The sequence below is a fragment of the Triturus cristatus genome, chromosome 9, assembly GCF_964204655.1.
Source record: "Triturus cristatus chromosome 9, aTriCri1.1, whole genome shotgun sequence".
NCBI lineage: Eukaryota > Metazoa > Chordata > Amphibia > Caudata > Salamandridae > Triturus > Triturus cristatus.
This window is the reverse complement of record NC_140592.1, coordinates 240,909,377-240,937,014: the sequence shown is the minus strand read 5'-3', so window position 1 is coordinate 240,937,014 and position 27,638 is coordinate 240,909,377. Positions and strand designations below refer to the sequence as shown.

Genomic DNA, 27,638 nt, shown 5'->3' with positions numbered 1-27,638 from the left:
CCTCCGATGACGCCGCTCACTCGACCTCGGGTGACTTCCTCCTCGACCTCTGGTATTCCTCACGACCTCTGACGGCGCCCTCTCTCGACCTCTGGCGGCTCCGGGTACGACGTCTGCTTTTCCAGTCAGCGCCGCTTCTCCACCTCGGGCTCCAGGTCTTAGGCTACTCGACGTCGGACTTCAGGGAAACCAGCTTCCAGGTCAGGATCTTGCTGTTCTCTTGTTTCTAAGGCCTGTTCCTGCTGTCCAGGTCCTCAGGATGGTTTTTCTGACTTCTTCCCACACAGGGCTCTAGGCTGGGCTCCGTCAGTAGGGACTAGTATCAAGGGTGGGTTTATGGACCCCACTCCAGGCACAAGTTTCCACCCCTGCTGCTTCACTCCTTCCTCCTTCAAGTTGTTGCTGCTCACTCCTCACCAGTCAGGTGCCAACTGCCAGCTCCAACTGCCAACTCTCTCTCTTAGCTTCCCAACATTCTAAACCGCCTCCAACTGTCACAGGGTTCTGGAATGTTCTGGAAGGTGCTAGCAGGTTCCAGTGGATGCTGGTGATGTCACAGGTGGCCACCATTTTGTGCTCCAGGCCCTCAGACAGAAGTTTCAGGGGTAGATAAAATGGCTCCCTGAATCTGCAGCAACACTAAAAAGTCTGGTGGTTCCCAAAAAGGAAAAATTCAAACAGGGTTTGAGGCAAAAGTGGGACAAAATAAATAATGATGAGGAGGGACCACCCAAAGGGCTGACAGGTCTAACACCATCCATCTCAGAACCTCCAGCAGGTATGACCAACAAGATTGTTGACGGTCTTTGCGATGTCAACTGACACCAAGACAGTCTCTACACTCCAGTACTATACTGAGGGCAGCTCGTGGGACAATCCGCAGAAGTCCATGGCCCTACTACAGCCAGGTATAAAACCACATTAGTCCCTCTGCACCAATAACTTCACCTCTGATCTCAGTTGCATTGCTAGAATTTTACACAAAACCTTGGTGTCCGAATCGATCTTGGTCAACGGTTTATAGGAGAAGGAATCTGAGGGGTCCCTACACTGCTCTAGCATCATACGGATGATGCGCTCCTGCAATGTTTGGGAGCAGGGTGCTCTTTTGACATTCCTCCTCAAGACTTCTAGAAGTTTTTCAGACAGCTGAGGTGCGAATGTTTAGTAGAATTCCATCAGAAAACTATTGCTTCCGGGCATGGCGCATCTTATTCACCAACACCTCTCCTCTCTTAAGTCTTCCAGAGTTAAAATTGTGTCTAGTTCCTCACAGAACAACCCAGGCACCTGCTTGAGTTGTTTGTCTGCTGAAAAGATTACTATTATGCCGGTAATAGCATGACCTACGCTTCGATATAAGTCCCGTACATGCTCCTGAAATGTACTATTAATCATGACCCACGTCATTGGCAATGTACCACCAGGACACCACAAAAGCAACACGGTAGGCACATCCGTCTCTCTTTTTAAAATCGTAATTAATGAGTTATTGGGCTTAGCACCCTCCCTATGCAGTCACTGGCAGCATTCCCTCAGAATTAGTTTATCTACTCCTAAGGCCCTTCAAACTTGTACTAGCCCCTTCCCTATTCCCAGCTGTTCAGGCTCCCTTCTCAGTATAGCCTCTAACTTTTCCTCCTGCAGCAACAGATCCCTTTGCAATTCAGTCAGTCAGTCAAATAATCTTTAATTCGGTCATAGACCCCAAAAGATACATACTTACAGACAATATCATTACTAGTATTTACAACACTTAAAAATAGGAACACAGAACAGTTCCCTTTTGACCACATATGCCTTGCCCAGGCATATACCCCTCACCACCACCTTCAGAGCCTCCCACTCATTCCCTATGGAGGCCGTGGAACCCAAACTGGTCTCCATGTGGATGGACAACTTTTCACGTACATCCTTTCTGCACTCTGTGTTCAACAATATCACTGGGGATGATCACCAGGAGAAAGGCCCACCACTCTTCCTCCCCACCTCAAACTCCACCAGCAGCAGGGAAAAATCCAACAAAAACATAGCAAGATGCCTTGCCCCGTGGATCAGAGTGGGAAACACCCTAGGCCCTAATACTCAGTTTGCTCGACTAAAAGTATTGTGTGCCAGTGATTAGCATGTGTATTTCTTGCCTCCTGGGTGTAGTTCCATCCACACATTAATGCTCCCTGTATGGACCATATTGGGTTTAATGTGATGCTCTGGATGACCCTTGTCTAACTCTCCACATAGCATGCAACTAAAGTCTCCTGCTCACTCCACCGGGACCTCTATGCCCCCCAGCCAGCACAACCTGTATATTGAAGAAGAACTCCCTATCATCATTATGTGCGTAGAGGTTAAGAATTCAAATAGCCTTTCATACAGGAGGATGTACTGTCCCTCCAGATCTGCCTCAGAGTACGTGAGATGGAAAGGCACCCCGGAAGCCACCCATATGGACAAAACCATAAAATTAGCTGAGTAGATTGAAGAATATAACTGTCCCCAACACTTCTTTTCAGCTTCATCTCTTTGGACTCAGCCAGGTGGGTCTCCTGTGAGTAAGCAAAGCTCACCTTGTGGCACCTGAGGTTAGACAGGACCGTGCTCATTTTTGGCAAGGCCTCCCACAGACCATCCCCCAGGGTGGAGGCACCCATCCGGTATCTCATTAGGCTCCTCATCGGAGAGATGGGAAATCTGTGTGACACACCAACTCATAACATACACCAGAAAACTCCACCCTTAACCCCTCCCACCCCACACCAGGAAAAACACATCGTAAAGACAGTCTTGTCCACAACCTATGTTCAGAACTGTCCCCCCACAGTATAACTAACTATTTGCAATACTAATCTCACATTTGTGATACGCAGGTAGATGCCAAACCCAGCAGGCCTCTAAACCCAAACGGTCAGGGCACCACAGAGAAGCCTACTGCAGCAGCCCTAATGAACCCCATATTAAAAGTCCTACTTATGCAGTTCACCAATAAATATATTAAAACTGCACTGTCTGCACAGAGTTTGGAGCCAAAGAGACTCCTAATGTCCATTGTCGCCTGAGCGCATCAGCAGACCACCCCCGTTCCATTTAGGATACCAGACCATGCTCACCAGAATGGCCACCACATTCTCTCCCACACTCCACCCCCATCAGCAGCTGTGAACCAATCAACAGGCCACGGATAATGTGGAGGTCACCAAAGGTGCCCCTGTCAACTCCCACAGTTGTCTCTGACACCTCCTGTGGCCTAGAGCCAGGCTGATGGGTGATGCGCTGAGCGCATCACTGTGACATTGTGTATTGGGTGATTGTGTTGAACTGCAGGGCCTTGAGAACTTTGTCCTTTCCCATTGCTCAAATACCACTTACTGCACACAAAAGGAGTCACCTAGGGTGAACCACACCTTGCTTCCCTCTCACAAGCCCACACATGGGAGACCTTGCACAGACTTCCCAGAGTCACACAGTCTGCACCCACCACCTACCACTGATCTGCAACCTCTCACATACGCCCACTTCCGAGGGATGAGTCCATGCCAGTGATGTTGGATGCCAACCAGCAAGTATTCTGCCGTTATCTGGCAGCGACAAGAGGCAACTGGTAATCTCGGCTCAGCTCCTCTAGAACGACCTGGGGTCCAGATACCAGCCAGCTCCCCCAGTCCAGAGAAATCACTCAGATATTCCTCCAAAGAAGAAGCCAGTTCCCTACAAGGGCACACATGTGCATGCGCCCCACTCCACTGGAACTGGAAAGATCAGCACTATGACCGAGCCTGCCCACGATGGCCAGAAAGGAGACACTGCCTAAGTATAATGCTCATTCAAAGTAAACCAGGTGATGCGTATGATTGCAAATAATAATATTGACACAAATTTAACTACAGCTTATCAATCCATTATCTGAGGGTTAAGCATTTAACAGTGAGTTGGCTTGAGTCACACACCTTCGTATTGGGCCGTACATATAAAAGGTTTTTGCTGTCAAAAGTTTGGTATTCACAAAATCACAAGCTTTGAGATCGCAAAAGCATTATGCATCTCAAATGGACTATTTCACAGTGGCGGCTCCTCTGCAATGGCAAAGGAGGGTCACCCCACTGCCTTTCCAGGAAACGGAAAATAAAACGATGCTGTAGCATCATTTTATTTTTCGTGTGCCAGCTTGTGCATGGAGGGGCGGGGCATGGGAGGGTGGAGGAGGACTGCGTGTGCACTCCCTAAGTGCTCATGTGTGTTTGGCCTGCTGTCAAAGGGCGACCAAAACACACATGCGCACTTAGGTTTCTCCATCCTGGCTGCATTGAGCAATGAGACTCCCTGGTCTGAAGAGGACTTCTTTCCTGCCTGCTCAGACCAATCCCTGTGCTGCTCTGCAGCAAAGGGATTGGCTGGGAGTCTGTCCCAGGGGCTGCTGGGACCCAGGAAGAAGAGCCCAGCAGGAGTGACGCAGGAGGCGGCCGGCGGCATCAGGTACGTCTTTAAAATTGTTAATACCCGGTCGTCCCCCTTCCCCATCCTGTGCTCGCTCTCCCCGCCCCACTCCCGTGCTCCCACCAACTACCCCGGCATTGTTTGTTAGTGGCGGCCGCCACTGCTAGTACAACTTGCAGTAGTGGCAGAAACCAACGCGCACAAGCATGCTCCCAGTGTATAAACGTTTTTGAACGATATTTGTGGTCGGTGCCTGCACAGACAACACTCGTGCTGCAACAAAGTGTGAAAAATAGAAACTATGACAGTAATTACCAAATGTAATGTTTTATACTTGAATGGTGCATACCACTCAAAAAATCCGCCAAAAGTTGTTTGATTCCACACAATATGTCAAAATGTATTCAAATATCTTAGGACACAAAAAAATTGGAGAACATTAATAATGTTACATACATAAAACAAAACAAAAATCACAGATACATGTGCTGATCAAGAATACATGCCCATAGTCATGGCAATAATATGCCAAATTACACAATTTAGAGCAAGGATAGTTCAGTCCATGGAAGACGCAATAGGCTACAGTTGGTCGTTTCTAACATTATGTCTAATCAGAATATGCAGCCAACACGTGTTTTGTCTAAGAAGACTTCCTCAGGCTGTTAAGATACAAGAAAATGTATAATATATATGCGTACATATAAATAACCATGTAGTCACTGGAAACTTTCTAATATCCAGCAAAAAAAGTTGTGTGAGACAAGTGTCACCATCACAAAATCATCCAAAATAGAAGGAAAACAATACTTGCCAAAAAGAAAAACAAAAGGCAACCAGAGCACAATGTTGGAATGACAGAAACCACAACCAAAATAAAATAAAAAATAAACAAAAAACATTGATTATGTGCAATCACCAGTTCACTCACATGACACCAAAAAACCTTTAAAAAGAACAAGCTGATGTGACTGTTGGCATGTCACCTTAAAGTAGTAGTTTGTATGGAAATCGGCAGAAGCTGACAGAATAGCAACCAAAGTGCAACTAAATTACACACATCTGAAAAGGAAAATATATTTTGAGTTTCAGAATGGGAGGCATACCTGCCAAACATTGCTTGGATAGAAAGGAAGGCTATTTCGAAGTTTGTTAACTTACTAATATTAGTGTATATTTGATTCCTTATTTTGAAATAAAAATGTCCGAGAGAAGAACATCAAAAAACTCCATATTATGAATTGCATGTTTTGTCATAATATGGAGTTTTTTGTATGTTCTACTCTCTCTTGACATATCTTTGTACAGACATCTGTGAGACTGCACCTGTGGCTGGCGGTGCAGTAACCCCTAGATAGAAAGGATTTATGAATAATTCTCTTGGACATGCAGGAACAAACCCCTGAGCCATTTTCCTCTTTCTATGCGTGTGCTGGGAATGCGTCACAATCCATGACTTTACCATGGGAACGCCCACACACCACCGACGGAATGCCTCCCTGGGTCAGAGTAACGCAATGCAGTGATTTCTGCTGAATTGGATTGCACTGGATTTATCAAGTCACTCAAGGCCAAGTTGCGGGGTGCAAAAGCGACGCAACACCTTGATGTGGGCCAGTGCACGTTACTCACAGTTTTTGCACTTTTGATCTGAGAGGCACCCCCTTTTCCTATAATGGTCTGCCGACTTCCTGTCTGCTGACAATTTTACTAACTTCCTTAGTTTAACATACTCATTCTTTGAAACTCTTTTAATAGTTTTAAGTGAGTATATTATGAATTAATACACTACATGTTTTGCAGAGATCAGATTAAAGAATGGATGTAAAATGCTAAACGCGATTCAGTGGTCCTGTTGCTGATGAAGGCTGTTCGGCCAATGTCAGTCACTAAATTCCTCCACACAATTAGCTTGTGGGGAATGTAACCACAATTCAGGTCAGTACAGATAATTGCACTCGTGAATCACTGCAGTAAGAAAAGTAATTTATTAGTTTAATTTCTGCTTTACAAAGGACAAAGGCCCAGTAAAAAGAAAACCAGACCAATTCTTCAGTCCTGTTTGCTTGAACATGGTCAGCTTAGCCACAGTCAATCACCGCAGTCCTCATGCATTCACCTTGCAGGATGTAAAACCACAACATGGTTTGTGGTATACAGCTGCACTAAATAAATACTGGAGTAAGGAAAGCGCAGACTCAGCTTATCTACTGTTTTATAGAGGTCAAAGGGTAGATGAAAAATGCTGGATCTGATTTAAGGCTTTGGGTGGCTCTAATGAGATCAACTCACCTGAGGCATGGACCACAGCACAGGTCATTTTACTCCAACATCATGAACAAGAAATGGGTGGCTATCATTTCACTGAAACAATTCCCACCATAAGGCAATTCTCAATTTCAGATCATTGAAGCAATACATGAAAATTTCACTGGAGATAAAAATATACTCGACTACGTAGAGAGGGTTTATGAGTGAAAACCTAGATCTATTGCAACCATTTTTATTGAGACATTTAAACTCATGGAGGCCCAATGATTATTGTCTAGATCTGCAATAAACATAGAAGAACTGTATGAGACAGGAGTTTTCATGAAGGCATTATGTACTAAATAAACATGAAGATGCTGCTCTCTGTAGACCTGAAACCACAGTAGAGCACCAGTAGCAGCGAGGACTCATATTATTAAGTGCACATATATTTAAGGTTGTTTGTAGTGCCATTTAGTTATTGATTCAGGAGGCAATATTTTTCATTATGTATAATTTATTAGTTTATTTCAGCTTTTGATAATAACATAAAGGGTTATTGTGCTCACATACTTGAAGAAGAGGTTTGTAGTTGTCCGAAATGTATTGGTTTGATTCACTCTACTGGATTGGGAGATGATAAACTATACAGAACAGCATAATGGTGAGTCAATGAACATGAAGAATATTGAACATTGTCAACTTGAAAAATTATTCCAATTGAGACTTCAACTAGATTACTTCCGGAAAACATAACATTTATCATGTCAGTTAGCCCACATATAGCCAGGGCTCGTTGTGATACTTTGCGGACACTCACAGTGCAGTTTCAGTGATTATACTGAAGACACCGGTGGCATGTACCAGGTAGTGTACTTAATACTAAGAAAGCATTAACATCACCAAGACTTTTAATTTGGAGAGCTCATTGACAGGTGGAGAGTCATTACAGGTTCAGATTTACTCTATACACCTTCATAGGATGCGGTGGTCACCAGGAAAACTCATAATGGATTCTAAATTTGTATGTCGATGACCGAAATGTATCAGTCCAGCTTTGATTTCGCAGATACTGCATAATGTCCTTAGATCCATCGTGGAAGGTTATCCCAAGGTTCTTTACCTGGTGCTGTGCGGTCAGGCCTTCTCATATCTTGTAAATTTATGATAGAAGATCCAAAATAAAGGCTTGTTCAAACTCTTCCATAATCATTACAATTGTGAATCATTATTTATGTTTTTCCTGCTTTATATAATCTTGTTGATTAGTTTCTTATTTGTAAAAATAAGTGGATGCTGATGATGGTGATCAAGCTACCATAACAGCTTCATTTGTATCTCTGCACAGGAGATGAATCGGTGACCAGCTACTTAAAAGAACCATTCCAGAACATTCTATATGGCTATGTGACCATGGCGGTAGATACACCACTTTTTTCTAACGAACAAAAGCGGGAACTTAATCCTCTGGTTATAAGAATCAACTCTGCCACTTGCCTCCCAAACACTCCAATACCCATTGAGGTGCTAAAGGTAAGCCCTGTCAACAACCTCATTCCATGATACCATTAAGCGGGCTTCAATGCGTATGTTAAGGATGAGTCTATCACAGTCTATGGCTGCGATAAGGAGATGCGTCTGGGTAAACAGAACCTCTGAATAACAGTGGAAGGAAGAGAATGTATTTCACATCTAGCACTCCTGTGCTAGGACCCTCTTCAGTAAGATACATACATGATACATTTCAATTGTTCCCCCTTGATTAATCATCTTGATTTTCCCGTATAATGGAAAAGTTTGCAGGGGTGGTGGATAATGAGAAAACAAAGAATCGGGGTGTCATGCTGAATGAGCTCTACCTCTGTTGACATTATTTTAATTTAATTTCTCTTACGTGCCTACCTCAACCAAAGATATTAAACAACTGTGTGGTGGAATTGGTGGGACCAATGAATATATTATTAGAATAAATACTAAAATTGTCATTTTAAAACTTTAAGCCCTCATTACCACATGCCTATTCATTCTGTTCGAACCTATGTTTGCAAAGGTTTCAGACTAATGAGCAGTGCAGACCTTTTCAAAGTCCCCAAGATATGCACAGATACTTTCAGCACATACATGCACAGTTTTAGTGCCTGCAAAACCACACAAAAAATCAAATTCCATATTCACAAAAGATGCACTTGACGATTTTAGAGAGCCAGATATGAAGTTCTTGTGAGCATTGCTTGTCTCCAAAAAGGTGTGTGGCCCTGCTCCTGCATACATTTCTCCTATGCACCTTAAGGTGAAACAGTGAATGTCTCGCAGTGACAACAACCATGAAAACCTGTGAATGAGCCTTAAAGGGTATGAAACATTGCTCACCCTCAACCACACCAGAAATCTGTGCATCGCCCACCCATTTTATATTTATAACACAGGGCTATCTTTTTATGTGTATTGTTCTCCACCCCAACTGCAGAGTTTCTGCAGTTGTAAACTTGCTATTAACTCGTATTTTATGAAAACAAACAATAAGAAGAAACTTACACAAAAGTGTAGGATTACCTTTGAGAACCAGGCCCTACACCACCAAAAAATGTGTTTTTTACACTGGTGGAGCAGATGGGGAATTCAAACGCTGTTTCTGAAGAGAAATCCAACCAACATACAGTTTTTAGGTCCAAATAAAGTCCTTCATCATCTAGCAACCCACCAAACCCTGCTGTGCCCAGTCTTCAGCCTTGTGCAACAGGGATTTGCCGCACGGTGTCAAACTGTAGTTGGTTGCAAAGTGGGCAGCCAACCCCTACTACACACTTCCTGTAGCTGTACACAACAGGATTTTCCCTGTGTTTTTATGGGAACTCCCATATTTTGTGAAAAATGACAACTTTCACCACAAAATTGTGCCTTATTGATGCTAGTGGTAGCCGGAAGATCGAGATTGCCATTAAAATTACAATTTTATGCAGATAGCCCATTTTTTGTCTGTTTGTGTCCCCGGCTATTTCTCCATATGCCTAGTTCCCATCTGTTCTTCCCTGCTGTCAGGCAACTCTGAGGGTGCTCATCCATGGCTGTCAAATTTCTTTTCCACTGCATGCAAATCACGATTTTATTAAAAATGGCTATTTTGCAGATGCAAGAGTAGGATTCACGATTGGATGTGAATGTTAAATAGCAGATATACACAAGCTTCATGCCTACTTGGAAACCTTTTAATTGGCTATATCAGAAAAACTACTTAATCGATTTACAGTAACCTAATGAAAGTACACTTTCTGAGGAAGGTTCTACTTTCATGGCAAGTTTGGCACAAATCCATACAGCAGTGTTTGATATAGGCGCGAGCGAAATTCCCTTTGGGAGTAACAATGGGAACCAGTTTCCTTTGCATGGATCTCTTTGGCATGCTGGAACTTAGCTAACTACTCTGAGCACTTGTAACTTTTATCACAGATCCATCCATGGGGGCACAAGTTATAGACATATCAGAAAATGCCTTTTCTGTCGAAATTATGGATGATCCATAGCTGCACAGTAGCAGCTGACACTGTAATAGATATCTATATAATACATATTCACCTAAAAAACAGACAGTTAAAATTTGAGGTTTGGTTCTGGCTCAAACGTGTAAAACCACTGAAATACGACTGAAAAATGTATATACTTACCTCTGATATTATGCCCTAGGATATGTTTTGCTGGCACAATAGTTTTACCATGTTGTTCTTGTAAAATTATATTTAGGGCTCTGTGTTGTTTCCATGCCTGTATCATTTTGTATTGATGACACCACCTCATCCAGAGTAGTATTTGCCCCAGGCTTCTTGCCCTCCCTGCTGCTCATTGTCAAGCAGTGACCCTCATACACCTTCATCCCTACACTAAAACCTGGACCTATGCTTCACGGTGTAAAAAAGTGTAACAACACTTCTTTAAAATCCTCTGTTTTATGAAACAGTGCAGTGGAATTGCCAGGATCCTCAAGTCTGAAGAGTGTACTGCATTATCCAGTGTCTCCATTTCACCTTCCAGATGGGTTGATGCAGGAGTAGCACATGTTGAAAATGGGTTGCTGTTCAACGCCGAAACACAGTTTTTGCCTGGATTTCCAATTAAATCATTCACTTCTCCAGAACACACGGTTCCACCTCATGCTCTCCTACCTTTGCTTTCAGTTCTTCGTTCTCTGCAGTTTAGTCCTTTCTTGATGGATAAAATATGCAAGCATGGCCCTAACCATGTTGCAAAGGATTGATTTCCCCTTTGTTAGGTTGATTGTTTAAGGGTCCTCCAGTTAAAACCTATTCGGATAACTCCGGTGTAAAATTCTCATCTTTCGATGAAAAACTCCTTTTTGTCTGGGACCCCCTCAGTTTGACTTCCTTGGGTGGCATGGCATGAGTACTGCTGTCTTCCACACATCCACCAAGGACAACACAAGCAGGTATCTCACATTGCGAAAGAAGAGCTAGTGCCCTCAACCTGCAATTGATGTCAATGTGCAGAGAAGACTACTAGGGGTATCTAGGCCCGTCAAACCCCGCTCCATCTCAGCCTTTAACTTCCTAGTCACCTGCCAGTGCCAAACTGGTTGGAGAAGTTTGAGGCAAACACTCCCAAAGGTTGTTCCACTGGAATATCTGTACATTGATCATTAGATCTCTGCCCTCACAATCTGTATGTCTCTGCCCAACCTGCGAGCAGGTGGTCTAGTTTTTTTTCTTAAATGTGGTTGCTAACTTTAACTTTGATATTGCTTTTAATAATATCGTGAAAGTCTTTAGCCAACTGCTACAAAATCCCTCCCTGTTACTTGAGAGCATACCTTATCTTCCTGTTATTATTCCCTTGTATGAGACATGTAGATTCCCATCAACAGACAACTTATGTGAATTGAATTAGATTATTTGACTGATAAAAAAACTATATTCGTTTTTAAGGCGCTTTCCAAAAAATACATGTTCTGTTTATATTGGTGAGAGCTATGCTTTTTTTGAACTCTTATTATTTTTAAAAAGCTGCTAGATCCCATGTAAAATCTTAAACTGCATCCAGATCTGACCTATTTTTACTAAGCAATAAAGTAAGAGATGTCGGTTCCATTAGTTATAAGGCACTTGAGAAGGCAAGTGTATCAATTCTCAGCAGTTTAAACATAATGCTTTATATTGTATGATTTTACTTAATTGCCCTCTTTTGACCTTGCATTGTTGTTTTATTTTTCTTCTTGTTTTTTATAGGCAAAATGTCTTCCTGTATATTGTAGATACAGATTTCATGATCAGCCGTTACATCAGACACGTGGCCAGGAACATGGGACTCATGTATATTTTAAAGATGTCAATGTAATTCTAACAGAAACTATAAGTCCCGGCATGCTGCGTGAGTATCTTCAAGGACCTCCATTGGAAATTGAGGTTCATGATCGGGACAAAAAAATTGAAGATTTTGTGAAGATACCATCATTGTTTGGAAGTGAACCAGAAGATGAGAAATTGAGCAACGTGGGCCTTGTTGCTTCAAAACGAACTATTTACAATCCATTCATGGAAAAGGACCAAATGTGGAATCCTTATGGCATCGCAAAAGTCGATCTATCTGATTTACTCCTTGGTGAAAAGTACTTGAATATTACGGTGCCAATACATAGCTGCGTGGCTCCAGATCCTATTGGCTACCAGCGAGACAGCAAAAGTGGGAAAATAATGGGAGTACCAGGGTCTGTGGATGGTCCTCAGGGTTCCCCACTACGTATGGGCCATTATTTGGAGTCAAATTCAGTCCTTAAGTTAAGAGTAGGCATAGCTGTGCCACTGACTCCAACCTCAGAATACAATGATTGTCCATATGGTCGTTTAATCTACATTTTTGAAAACGATAACACAGCTTTGCTGCATGAGCTAATGAGATTGATTACGCAAATTAATGCAAAGGCTCTGAAGTTAGATGAGTACTGTTTAACTTTAATTCAAGAGTGCCTTCCCAAAATCAAACTCAAGCCTGAGGAAAAAGGAAATACTGCACTGGATGTCATTACTGGTTTCCATGTCCTGGATGGTCAGATTCACGTGTTTATTTTAGAAGGTCTAAAAGACAAAGCAATAAAAGAGCTATGGGAGCAAACACCAATCAGGTAAAGTATTGAAACATGTGATGTCTATGTGTGTGTCTTTATGTGCATGGGTCTTGAGTCATATTGAACTATGAACACAAAATTATATAGATGTTAAATTGCATTCATATTTTGGGTATGGTTTGAATGAAGAAAATACAGATTTTCACTGACATTCTTCCTTGAGAAGGAGAGTGTATAATTTAAGCTACTTTATGGGCCAATAGAACAGTCAATGACCTATGACCCTCACAACTGCAAGGCAGCAAGAGAAACCATGTTTATGAAATAGAGACTGAAGTAAACTCGGTTTGCTCCATTCCTTCTTACATAAGCAGCAAAAATACAGCAAAAGAACAGTTTCTGGATTTTTGCATTTTATTTCATCTTATTGCTTTAACAAATGCAAAGTAACTCTAAATTCACTTGCTTCATTAAGTGAGACGTGTTTTCCATTGCTGGTAGTAAACCACTGGGGTATATCTTTCTTTCTCATTCTAATCCTTCTGTTTCTGTGTCTCTGTGTTATTCACCCATTCCAGTCTTTATGCCATTTCAAAACTTTAAGGTAAAACAACTTCCTCAAACTTCTACAGACTACTCATTATCTTTATTCAATTACCATTTCACAAATTTCCCAAATTCCTGAATGAAGAGGGTATTGCTTTTTATATTCCCTTTTATATCTGCAAGAGAATCGTTCTAGCTGATCTTGCATTGAATCCTTCTGGAATACTGACTGTAGCCCTTTGCCTTGGACCTGGACCATCAATGTCGCGCTTAGGTTTCCTCACAGTAGGTTTTCCCAAGTAAAGGACTTGCATTCCAGAATTTTTTGATGACACATGTATTCCTTTTGCTAAGTCAATGCTTCACTCGATGTCATTTTCTTGTGGCTCTATAGCATGGTATTCTTTCTGATCTCCTCCTGCCTCGCTTCATTTGCACTTAGGAGCAGGCAGGGTCCTCTGAGATTCCAAGGGGCATATTCACAAGAAACTATCGCCGAACTAACGTCACTTTATCGCAGCTGAAGTTGTGATGAAAATACCTCCCCATTCACAAGCCTGTGTAAACAGCCCACAGCACCAGTTTACCCGCGATAGCAGCCGCAAAAAACATCGCCACAGAGGCCCATCGCAACTATCGCTAATGAGATGCAGAGTGGGCGTTCCCGTGCCAAAAGCCGCAACAACATCACACCTCAACATTCTCAACAACCAGACAGAACTGCGATAAAAACACAAAACAGGCGATAAGGTGCGTTAGCACCAGGAAATCTACACCTGCTCTGACCTGGTGTAAAGTCGGACGGCAGCCTGCACCACAAAAGGGAGACCAGCCCAGGGCCACATCGAAAGGGCAACAGATGCCATGGAGCCACCCATCATGCGGCCGGGACACCAAAGAGGGCCACAACACCCACCCACACCACCCCAGGACCACAACCCACACCTGGAACACCCCCCCCGGACCACCCCAGATGCAGCGCAGACAAAGACAGCAGACCCCCAGGAAGCGTACCAGCCTCACAGACCCAACCCCTGACAATGTCATCATCCACCACAGGCTGAAAGGGACAACCATTCCACGCATCCCGACCATCATCGCCCAACAGGCCTACAGCACCAACACAGCGGACAACCAACATCCCACCCCACACCAGGCTGCTGGCTTGGCTGCATGTGTTGGCCCCTTGCACCCCCCAACCAACACCGCCAGAGTTGGAGGAGTCTCACTGCCAGCCACATCCAAGTCTCTCACACCTGTCCTGGACATCTCCATCACCCTGGTACCCCAGTCCCCATACATCCAACACAATGCGCAGGTCACGCTGGAGACCAAGCAAGGATCATACGCCATAGCAGGATGCACGCACGTGTTGGGGGCAATCCACAGCACACATGTCCCACCTGTGCCCCCTGGTGACACAGCACACAATCACCGCAACAGAAAGCACACGTCCCACCCCATAGTGCAGGCAACAACAGAACACCATGGAATCTCCAACAATGTCGCCTTCAAATACACAGCCTGTGTGCATGATACCGTCATCCTCCGACCGTCCATCACCAACCAGCGTACCCAGGATGGCAACAAGGGAAATGCACAGCCCCTTGGCAAGTTCCAAATGAACACCCCACTCGCCTGAACTCCACAACCATGCAAATCACAACTCTGGCAATGCACACGTCACAAAATCACAACCAACATGCACAACAACATGCCCACCCACCAGACACAACAGAACAACTCACAATGGTTACCTGGCCAAGCCGTGAATATGAGCCGTCAACGGTATGGCACCTCAGCCACACAACAGCCTAATGTGGGGAGAGGTGGCAAACAGGCATGTGTGAAGGATGCAGTAGTACCATGATTGGAAAAGTACACAATGCCAAGAGTGGCGGAGATGTGCTGACAGACTGCAGTATGCAGCACACACCCATACCCATGGCGACGTACACCTCTGGTGTATGGAGTGTAGTAGACAGCGGACGCAACCATGTCACCACAGCCAGTGGGGACCTCGCAGAAATCTTGCCTGTTACGTCCTCCCCTAAGCGTGATCGGAGTGGGATGGCCCGGCGTACGCCACACCAGCGTAGTGGTGTGAAAAAGAAGCACGTAGCCCTGGGTGTGGTCCTCTTCCGGAAAGCCCAACATCTCTGCCAGGGCGGCACCTCTCACCCTGCCACGAGGCCGACGCCGTCCTCTAGAGCGGAGTTGCCTGCAATGCTGTGCGCCTGCCGGACCACGAACCCGTCAGGCCTGCCCCTGCGCAGCCAGGCCTCACTGATCACCTGCCGACACCGGCGTGTGTCAAGGAGGGCCCACCACGTTCCGGCGCAAGCTCCAGGCACGAGTCCCACGACCTTGGCGGCCTCCTCAGATCATTACGGCCTCCACAACACGGGCCCGCTTTAGTCCTTTTTCATTGACGTACTCTACTGCTGCCTCAGGCCTACTCCTTGGCCCAGTAGGTCCCATGTGTGAAATTGTGTCCTGAGTCATGCATGGCAGGACCCCAAATCCGGGCCACCGGCAACAGCACCAGACTCCCTTCGATCAGTGAGGCATACTTCCATATGGGCTTCTTGCGACACGTGGTGCCACTAACCCTGTTCAACGCCAGCCTGTGACACGTGGTGCCACTAACCCTGTTCAACGCCAGCCGGTGACATGTGGTGCCACTAACCCTGTTCAATGCCAGCCGGCGATATGTGGATGAGGGACCAGGACTACCCTGCAGACCAGTAGGTCCCACATCCAGCAGCTAGGCGCAAATCACGAATGGCAGAGTCCACACCAGTGGTCGCACGGAGAAGAGTAAGAGGAATATGCAGCTCAGTCAGGACGAAACTCAGGTCCCATACACGGAGGTGTCCGAACACGTGGTGCCACTGAACCTGAACTATGCAGGCCGGTGGGGCCATCCAACCTATGCCGGCGACACTCGGTGAATGGCCCGTGCTGACCCCTGCCTCAGGCCTACACCACGGTCAGGTAGGTCACACATTTGGAACTGAGTCTTGATTACACCATGGCAGTGAACACCATTTAAGGCATAGGACAAGTCACTATACCCCCTTCGATGTGGTGCCAACAAGTCTGTCCATGGCATCACAACCACACGTGTCTGTGGGCATATGCGGACTACTGCCCTCGTCCTACGCTGCGCACAAGTGGGTCACAGATTTGGAACTGAACATCGGTTATTCAGAAGGCAGAATACATGCCATCGCACGCATGGAGAGGCATAAGAGGATGACGCGTTGCAGTCCAGAGGGAACAAGATCATCGTTACGGAGGTGATCGAACACTACCGACAACTGCCCTTGTGTCACTAACTCTGTGCCTCGCCAGCCAACGACACGTGGCTGTGGGCCACTGCTGACCGCTGCCTCCTGCCTACACTGCGGTCCAGTAGTTCACAGACTCTTCATTTTGCAATGGCTGAGTTCATATCAGCGTACCGGCATCATCGCAGACAGCATCCCCTCTCAGCCCCGGTGCCACTAAGTCTGTTCCCCGACAATCATGGACACTCTCTTGTCAAACTTTAATGGCGTCTGAATCTATGGACTAGGGGGCAGTTTTCATCCTCGTAGCTGATACCTAATTGGTGGTGACAACGAGGCTGTCGCATTCCACTCCTCCATTTACTGCTTCTGGATAAAATCATAACTTTTGGTGTCATGCCCTGGGGGACACCTTCCACTGTCCCCCGATTCCCTCCGCAACATACACCTCGGACATTGATGGTGACCCGCTCAGGTCGCATGGCTCATCTGACTGCACCGCAAGTCACCGTACCTTGGCTGGGTGCCTGTGCCGGCCGCTGTGCATCCGAGGCCACTAACTCTGTGCTGGTCAGGTCCGGGACCCCTTCTTCTGAGATATTGGATGGCCCCTGAAGCGTTGGCCTTGGGGTCATCACTCAATGTGCCTGTTGCCCTGCGCTGTCCGCAGCCTCCGGCCTCAACTGCGGGCCACCAGGGCACACACATATATTCGGGTCCAGACCAGCCCAGACGTTGCATCACCGCAGGAGGCACACGCCACCACTGCAAGGACCACCTCCAAACGCCATCTGCCAGAGTTGATACGGTGGTCCTGACAGACCTACGGATTTGTTCAGACCTGTCGTGGATGCCATCATCGGCCTGATACCCTGCTCAGCACTCCAGGTGCCAGTGACTCAGTGCACCGCAAGCCATTGTCCGTTAGTGATTGAGTTTTGTGCTGTGTGGATGTTGCTCAGCTATGTCACCTCATGCAGTGTGGGAGGCCTGGGAATATGATGGGGAAGATGTGTCAAGTGTGCGTATGGGAGATGGCACAGACAATGGGAGGGCAGGAGGCAACACCCCCAAGGCAGGAATGCAGACTGGAGGTGGTAGTCGAACCACACACCCGGAACCATTACTGGGTATTGCGCTGTGGACTGCGGACGCAACAGTCACCTCAGGCAGTGTGGAAGACCTGGGACGTTGATGAGGAAGTTGATGCAGGTCTAACGCACCCCACTGCATCTGCAAAAGGACTAACCCGAAGGGACACAATCCTAGCAATTCCTTCACATTAGCGCGCTCATCTCTAGTGCCCCTACCTCAGTGCACTGCAACTCCCGGAACCTCCTGACTGAATATTGCGGGACCTCTATCCTTACTCCGGCTCCCACCATGTTGCTGTGCAGTTCACTCTGTTATGCATGTGTTTTCTGTTTCCGTTGCACTGGTGTCCAATGTTCAAGTTGTTGCCAGCACCAAGCATTCCGTGCAGACTGGCTCACCCCACAAATATCCGGCACAGGCGTCACTGTACATGTGGCCTTGCCAATAGATGGGCCGGGCGCACGTGCCCGAAGCCAGTTCGACATGATATCTACGTGTGTCCCTGTGGTCTTGTTGTATGCATGAGGCCCTGGGCCCTAGGACATTACGCTGTGCTATGTACATCGGATGCAGACATGTCACCGCAGGCAGCGGGTTGGAGCTTTGTTGTCACCCATTCAATTCCCCTAACTCTAATCCCAATTCCAATGTCGTTCCTAAACCTACACCAACTCTTACCTTATCTATGTTTCTGTTGCTTATCACTCAAACATTTCAAAACCCTCACACATTTTATAAGTTAGCAACAGTGAAAACATATTTGGCTTCCATTTTATGATTTTTTACTCAATATGGCATATTGGAACCTACAAATGAAATTTGGTGTAGAAAGGCACAATACATAATTTGTCTGTGTTTATATATGCATTTCTTTGAATGCAGAAAAGAGAGACTCTGCTCAGAGGACCCAAACAAAATGAGTCCAGTGATCCAACTGCTACTTCCCCAAAACATTGCCAGAAATAACCCCTCGGCTGTTTAGAAGGATAGTATTTCCCCACTACCAGGGGCCTCTAAAGAGGTAGCTCATTGGGGTAATGTGCTTACCGCAGAGATGTGTATGTGATCAGATGTTTCAACTTCTTGTGGGGCTGGCTCAGCCATCATCCTTCGATGTAGCATACTGGGGGGAAAAGAAATGAGTCGTACAAACTCGTAAAAAAATCTGATTAAACTGAAGTTGAAGATTATGGAAGAGGACATCCTGGTGAGTTTGTTGTTTCCTTAGGCATCATATGACTTAAAAACAGCACAGCTGAAGCAGAATTTCCAAATAATTAATAGCAGCCACCAGGAAAATTAAAACACCCACCACTGCTCTCCATGAGGCCAAGTAGTCATGGAGCCACTTCCCAACCCCGTACTGAGCAACATAGCCTTTCATAAATAAGCAGTGAATAAAAATAGAGTTGTGTGAACCAGCAAGTTAACATGTTGAGCCTAGACAAGAGTTGGCTCGGGCTCCAAGAGCCTGTGCACTAGCCAAGTCTTGAAAATATTTGGTATGTAAATCATGCAACAAATATCATGTTAAAATATGATACAGTGTCTTCAGAATTCAAAAAGTGCATTTCTTTACCATTCAGAAGCATGTCACCATAGTGCATCAGATTTGGGTAGTATTTTTAAAAGTGAGTTTTTAACCATGAACTGAAATACACTCCTGTCGTCGCCCTAATGTTAATGCTATCAGTGAATTAGGAGGCATTAGGAGGTCATGTGTACCCTACATCTGTCCTAGAATCTTATTATAGATGGAGCAACAAATAGGCTATCAAACAAAAGCGATGTTTTTGTACACCATACTTTCCGAACTCACGTATTTGAAGGTGCTTTCATATGTGGCAATGAACAAAAAGAAAGTTTGGTGAAATAAAGCATTTGCCTAGGATCGCACAATTCATTCACCCAAGGAATCTGGGATTGAGCCCAGATTTTCAAGATTCACACTGCAATTCCGCTACCAGATGGGTATCACTTTCTGACTTAAAAAGTTAATGCTTTGTTTTTAATGTTTTTAGACCAATAGGAGAGCAGGTGGGAGACAGAATTCACTCAAACTTTTTCACAGTGCGAACTTTGCCGTGGACCTAAGTGTACTTCACAACAAACACATACTACGTTTCACATTTTGATTTCTTTTTGCTCATGGAAATTTGCCACGATTCACAAGATGCTGTACCGGGAGGTCAGGATTCGAATCTGATTCTCCCATGTAACATGGTCAACAGCAGTAGCCAGTAGGCTACATAGACTCCGGGGAAAGCTCGACTTGTCTTGGGCTCAAGATGTCAAGAATACCAGTGGTGTATCAAAACTTGAGCCCCCTCCACCTGCAAAGTACATGGCGGGGGGTTCTCTCCCAGGCCCACCACCTACCACTTTTGCTGAGGGGGCCCCTTGAGCTGGTCCCCCCAACCCCCCAGCACCACGGGGCTGCGAGGGCTTATGCTAGGCCAGTGAAGAGTACCAAGAGGTGAGGTAGACATCACATTCGAGCCTCGCTCCTGTTTTCAGTGGCTCGCCCATCTCTAACTAAAATCGATTGTAGTGTCTAGAGCCCATGCATTTCACCCATCGCCTTGCTTGCACGACTGCCTTACCTTGTATTTTCTCAAAGGAGAAATTAATCACCTCTGACATTTTTTATTTCAGGTACCTGGGCTTTAGTGCTTGTCACCAGGCCCTTCTCTGCTCCTCAAAATGTCAATATAGTGTGCATGAGGTTTCCATAACTGTTCTGTGCATGGGCAGATTGCGTGCATGTCTTCTTTCTCGTCCCACTTTTTCGCCTGCCTACGATCCGAGGGCACTCAAAAAGAGCGGCTTTATCTCCACAACAAGACCTTCCAAAAGCTGCAGAATTAAAAACATGCACATGTGCTATTTTGTTAGTCTCTGTTCTGCCTCTCCCCTCGTGATGCCCTACAATGGTTCCCACCCACTCATACATTGTTTACACCGGCCTGTCCTGCCCCTGAGAATTTAAATTAATGGAGCTCCATTAACTTCACCCTGGGCCATAGAAAGAAACGCCCCAATTGAAACCCTGTCCCTGCCATTGTAATCTAACAAGTCCTCCGCTGTGATGTCACTGGAGTAGCTTGTGCCTTCTGGGCGAAGCAGCCCTTGCCTAGCTCAGCACATGCGCACTAAGCCCCAGTCAAAGTCCACCCCTTTTCCACCAGAAAAAAGCATGCATTCAGAGAAATGTATCACCCAGCTGCAAGTAGCTATTATTTCCCAGCTGCTTCTTGTTTCATCTCCTCTTTTTGCCTCTCTCCTTAGGATAGTAGGGCGACGCCTATCTCGCCAATTAATACCAGCCACCTCTGACCCTTCGTATATCCCTAGGGACAGATTTGACTCAGAAACCTCTTGCTAGGCTCTCTCACTCTGTGAAATTTAGTTTGGGGATTATAAATGTTTATAGGACAATATAAGAATCCTAATTCAGGTCTGGAAGTGCCCTACTTAGAGTAGGTCTCCACATCAACCCTTCGCAGACATCGGCCATAAATCTTCTAGTTGGTGTATATATAGTGTCCTTGTCCACTGATCTGGAAAGCGTGCCTGTGAACTCCACGCACCCCCTGTATTTCAGCACTCCTGCAGGATCAGACCCCCCAATCTGCTTCCATCATGGGATCTGAAATGCCTCCTGGACAACAAGTACCATTTTTTTCAAGTAGAGAAATAGAGGGGGAGTGCAGAGCAAGGCTGCCTAGTATAATGCGTGCCTCTCTATTTAACACCCACCCGCTGTCTGCATTTCAGCTCTCCTGGGGGAGTAGATTAGGTGTTACCACCACTTGCCCCTGTTGTAGGTCCTGAAAAGGTATCAAAATACCAAGGTAACTTTTTGTGGAAAAAAAATAGAAAGAGAATAAAAATCCAAGCCTCCTGTTACAAGTCCTGCATCTCTCTGATGTCTACTCCATCTGCATTTCAAATCACCCTGGGGAGCAGATCAAGGTTGTTACCCCCTAGTTTGCCACTTTAGGGGACCTGCAGTACCCCCGAAAACGTAGGATACTTTTTGTGAAGCAAATAAATAGAGTTGGGGGCTGGACTTCCTTGTACAAGGTGAAAAATTGAAATTGAGTTGGGAGCTACACTTCCTGGCCCCAGACGTGCCTCTTTCTGCCCTCTGCTCACTATCTGAATTTCAGCTCATCTGGGGAGGCCGATCGGAGACTTATTTCCCATCCTACACCATAGAAGAGCTGATACCCACTAACTACATTTAATTTATATAGCCGAGGGATGTGCACGAGAAGTACACTGAGGCTTACAACCTGCCTCTCGTTTGCCCACATAGATCACATTGTCAAAAATAGACCATAATTATATGGGTGGGCAGTGGAGATGAACAGACAAAAACTGAAACCATGTGTAGAGAATTTTAGATGCAGTTTGTCATTGATGTTTAAGCCATATGTCTGCTTGTGTACTTTAGCTAGGAACATATACTAACTCCACACACTTTTGAAAAGTAGGGCCTGTGTTGAAATTGCACAAACTTGCTTTGCTAATAGCTCTATCGAAATCTAAAATTGTTGAAACCTCTGTTTCCTCACCTTAAAGTAACTGTTGTCATTGGAATACAAAGACATCAGCACATTTGATATCAACCTGAATTCAGAAAGTCTCCCTAATAAAAACAGTATTTCACATGTTTGGGTCGGCCTGTCATTTGGGGAAGAAAAAGACCAGAAACGCAACCAGGCAAAGCCAGTGTAGAATTCACATGGAGATGGCTGCTGTATTCGGGTCCAGGGTCGATAGGCACGCAGAGAACCCTACTAACTGAACCCATTTAGGAAAGCTTGAGTCCTTGGACATCCAGGGTGCTGTGAGGTGCAATGATCCCACTTCATTTTTTACCTCAAATATTCTTCAACTGGATAGCTCCAGCATTCGATGAAATGGCAATAGGCAATTGGAAAACCCAACCTACCAAACACATTTCTGAAACCCAGAGACCCAAGGGAATGTGGCTTGCTTTGACCTTACCACCTTTTGTTACCCAGAATTATCTGGAAACATCAACCTATGGCTAAAATCGCAATGTCCTCCAATCTGTGCATTGGAAACAATATGGTTTACCATTTGTGATGTGAAAGGGACAAAATACCGCAACTAACTCTTATGAAATTTTTCTAGAACATATTCCCCTAAAAATTATTCTCGACTTCAAAAAAAGACAGTCAAGACGCCTGGTGGGTTTGCATTAAATGTATAGGACCCAGGGGTACTTCTGTTACTTGTTGCTTTACAGGGTGTTTGTTTAGTTCCTTCCTATTGGCAGTAAAGTCTGAAACAGTCATTGAGATAAAAAGAGGACCTTTCAGACTTTTGTTATGCATGTTGAAGGGTTGTCAGATCATATTTTGTTTGATAGATCATAGTTTCATGTGTAGAGCGGTCCAGACTGCCACCAGTGCCAACTATAATTTCAAGCGATTATGCAGAACAGCTGTGGTGTACTGTTTTGTAGGACAACATGACAGTCTTACAGGTAGTCGTCTCTTCCAGTGAGAGCCATCAAAGTTTTACAAGGATCTCAGTGTCGTTATTACCTGAGCATCACATGCAGTACTGGGGTAAGAGGATAGGTTTCGAATGGAGGAGCCCTGCTACTACTGGGTTCACATATTAGCTCAAGGACTTGGTCCACATTATAGAATTCTAATGCTAGGCTGTTATCCTTTTTCGAACCAGGTGCAGATCGAATTGGTCAAATTTGGCAGCCTTATTAGTGTGAGGCACAAGCATAATTTGGAGTCTAAAATGAATCTAAGTGGGACTGAGGGAACCAGAAGAGTTTTGATTCTATTTGCCCCCCTGAAATAATGTTATCATCCTGGGCAAGTCACTTTATTTCCCCATGCCTTCATTTTCTTGTCGAGGAAACTAGATCTTGTCTGAAAAAGAATAACCCCCAGTTATTTTACACCATGAGGCAGTTTGCGCATCTATGCCTATGAAAAAGTAGGTCATAGATGAATGTATGGTCCCATGATACACACTATCAGAAGGCAGAAACTACCTTAACTGACCAATGGGGCATTGTACCAGAGTTAAAGGGGAGAGGAGTTGGCCTAACGGTTAGGGCGCTCGACCTCGGACCTGGGTAGGGTGACCAGACGTCCCCGTTTTCCCAGGACGGTCCCCGTTTTTGGGGAAATGTCCCCGTGTCCCGACACTTTTCTCCAAGTGACTCAAATGTCCCTGTTTTCAAACAGTGTCCCCGTTAAACACAGAAATGTTCCTGTTTTTCATTGTTCCGGTTGAGCATGCGCGCGCGTGCTCTCTTTGCACTGTTTACGGCATGTGTCGTCGCTGAGGTGAGCGCTGTAGCAAGAAGGGAAATCCTTTGAAGAGAGACATTTTACACGCAGCGCCACCTATGTCATCGTGCCAGCCAAAGTTTCTTCTTTGGATAAAACAATATTTCTTCATCCTGTAGCTTGTATTCATAGTCATACAAACTTTTCAGTAGCCCTTATGCATACCGTGCAAGGATTAAGGCATTGCTCATTGCATGTTTCATTCATAACTAATTGATGCATGCTTTGTGTTCTCCATATCAAAGCTATGACTTGACCTTTTGACTGACCTTTCAGATCACGGCAAACTGTTTAGCTGGAAAGGACTTAAAGGAGCAGGGTTAACGCCTGTGGAAGAGGCGAGCAGCGCTGCTCGAGCTTTTTGCTCAGGTCTTCACACTATTGCACTATGAGATGATACCAAAGGCTAGAGTGCACTATACATACCCCAATAAGGTAACATTACATCCCAGCAGTGACCACGCAAATGTGGGAGGACAGTGTGGTCGGCCAACCTTTGCCACCCTTAAGACCCTAAGGCAGTAATACCTGGAGAGAAGTTTTTTTTTGTACATTGGTCCATGGCTGCCCTTTGGCAATTTAGCATTCCGCTGTTTACCTCCCATGCTTTTCTGTCATGAGCAACAAAGTAACATTGGTGAGTTGTACTTTACGTGGTGCTGACGCGCAGCTATAGAAACGAGCATTTATAAAGCTATTAAATCTGGCGTTTGCTAGCCTGTGATGTTTTATTGATTTTTGGCAAATATATGCTATAGTCCTTAAAAGTGTAAATGTAATAAAAAGTACTAATGCTGCTGTGTGAAGGAGAGGGTTGCCAATAAAAGACCGCGGATTTGTTGTCTGTAATGCTTCATCTCGGTCTGTGGAGGGAGCTGTAATTGTAGTCCTTTTTCTAGGTCTATGACAGCTGTCAAATAGTCCTACTTTTATGTCGATGGTTACTGCAAACCATAGTCCTACTTCTATGTCTATGACCTGTCCCCGTTTTTTGTTTTGAGAATCTGGTCACCCTAGACCTGGGGGAACTGGGTTCAAGTCTCCCTAACGATGCTAAACCTCCTGTGATTCTGGGCAAATCACTTAATCTCCCCGTGCCTAGCAAAAAAGAAAAAATGAATGTGTGTCCTCATGTAACATAACTGGGGCTATGTAAAGCGCTCTGATACCTGATTGGATTCGGGTCAAGTTCGCGCTGTATGAAACTCTGCTAAAAAAATAAAATAAAAAAAAGCCGCTACTGCGCCTTCATGAAAATGCCCTGCTTCCAGAAATGAGTAAGGGGCCACTTCCAAGTCGATTTATACATTTGCTAAACACTATTGTATTGATTCTGACTCCAAGACAGATTCCCTAGTAGGGCAGTTGCTCTCCATAAACTATTTGCTGGCCTTAATGTTTTTTCTTCCCATTTTATAATTTTGTGTCCTACCTCCTGGCGGGGATTTCTGTAGCTTAGTACTCCGTCCCACAGTTTTAAGCTATCAGAGAGATGCCATGTCATAGAAAGAAAAGTTGCTTACCTGTACTTCTATTTCCCTGCCATGTGTTCTCTGAATTCACAAGCAGTTTATCTGCCTCGCCGTGCTTCAAAACCATAGTTGAAAACATTACATTTGCCAAGAACCTTTCAGTTTTTCTACCTTTGGTAATAAATTGCCTGTCTCACCCTACAGACTATGGCTGCTTCAGGAATTCTTGAAGGTGCTATGTCAGTTTGATACTGAGGGCATATTTATCAACAAGTCGCGCAACAAGTCACCTTGCAGCGCTGCGTGACAGGGAAAGGGCAAGAATGCATCATATTTAACATTATATGGCGCATTCCTATCTTTTCCCAGCGCTGACGCACAATGTGCTGCCTAGCGCCAACGCAGGCACCCTTGCACCATGAATGCACCCACACACAGAACAGGACGTCGGTGGAGGGTTACTCATCGAGACTGATCTCTTGAACTCACTGTACCAAAGATCATCAAATGGGTGACAGTCGAAACTCAAAGCAGTGCGAGCCTCGGCTTGTGAACAGCCAACAGACCCTAGTATGAGTGAGGCTGTGTTTACTAAAAATGAATTTACATGAAAAAAATCAACAAAGATGCAGGGAATGGAAAACGGGCTCATGGCTAATAATCCAAGACTTATGGGAATCTCAAAATACTCTGGGAAAAGAACTGAAACATCAGATGCTTTTACTATAAAATTCACCAGTACATTTACACAGCTCTTCATACCTATATTTACTTATGAAGGACAGAGGCAAGCCTTGTGTTCCGGATAAAGCTTTGGCCAAAAGGCCCATTTCGTATATATGTCACAGCGCCGGAAATTAGTTTTTATGTAAACATTCTCTCCTAACAATTCTCATGAGAGCAATATTACAGGGCTCAATTTACCTTGTGTTTAAAGAGTTTATTGTGAATTAATTGTTTCACTCCATTTATTATATGCATATCCGACAGGGAAATGCGTCCCGAGATACATTACACTGTCTGGACCCCCCCCCCAAGTGATGAAAAGTGTTTTGCCACTTTAGACACAAATGGGTCAGCAAAAATATTGTTCAGTAATATTACAAATGGGAACTCTTTTCTGGCGTTACTTGTGACAATGTTTCAACGCAAAAGCATATATTAATGTAGTTTTAGCTTATTTATGTGTTTTTTACTCAAGCGAGTGTGCTATTATTTAAAAAAAAAAAAAAATGCTGTGTGATATCAAAGGCAGCTTTTGTATTGGCCCCTCTGGGCAGCTCTTGAACACTGAGATCTCCTAAAGTGCATGATCGCTTCATTCTCTCTTGCAGGAGTTTTCAGAACAAATGCGGAAAGTTGGAAATCCTATACAACTCAGACATGTCCTTCCATCAACGCCTGTATGAAGATCTGGATGCTATCCTGTATCACATTCAGCTCCATGAACCCCTTTCATCCATAGTGCAGCAGCCTCTCCTCTATGTCAGAGATATGGTTCCATCAGGCTGTTTCCAAGCCCTGTCCAGGTGAGACAGCCGCCTCATGTTTAATTCATACAGATAATTGACTAATCCATCAGTAATCCGTCACTTGGTGCATCTGGATCACAATGGAGCTGCAGTTCATCTTTCTCAGAAGTACACACTTGACTTGTGAGTTTTTCATAGAGCAAAATATTAGGTTATGTTTGTTCCATAGTCTAAATATACACAAACCTAAGCAATCTGAAATTAGACTTCACATTTACAACTTTATAGGTATTGTTTAAAGCCTTAGCTTGAAGTTAACATTTATGTATGAAGATTTCGTTCAAATTGGTAAAGGCGAAATGTGCTTCACGTTCAAATCCCCATTGGAATATATGATCAATTCTACAGCAAAAAGTACTATGGGTTTTTACCAGCCTTGGGCCAGAGGAGGGAAATTTCAATTTGCAACAGTGTGTATTATCACCGCATTCCCTATGTTCAAAACAGTTCTCAGTCTAGGGCGCACACACATCCAACTCCAGTCCCCAATCGACCGAATTGTCTGGAGCCACGCAGCAGCCCTATTCTGTAGACATAATCACAGTGGAAGGTGCAATTCAAGTCTCATAGTTGACAACTAAAATGACTCTATAGTC

At 44.8% G+C, this 27,638-nt stretch overlaps 1 protein-coding gene across 3 annotated transcripts in view; it reads left to right on the top strand.

The window, feature by feature from the left end:
* CFAP92 (cilia and flagella associated protein 92 (putative)) overlaps positions 1–27,638 on the top strand; it is a 336,768-nt gene that overhangs the window by 180,484 nt on the left and 128,646 nt on the right. For all 3 annotated transcript variants that reach the window (XM_085624842.1, XM_085624841.1, XM_085624843.1), the window contains 3 exons: positions 8,030–8,214; positions 11,916–12,808; positions 26,845–27,039. In XM_085624842.1, coding sequence (XP_085480968.1) covers positions 8,030–8,214; positions 11,916–12,808; positions 26,845–27,039 — 1,273 coding nt within the window. The remainder of the gene's footprint in view (positions 1–8,029; positions 8,215–11,915; positions 12,809–26,844; positions 27,040–27,638) is intronic.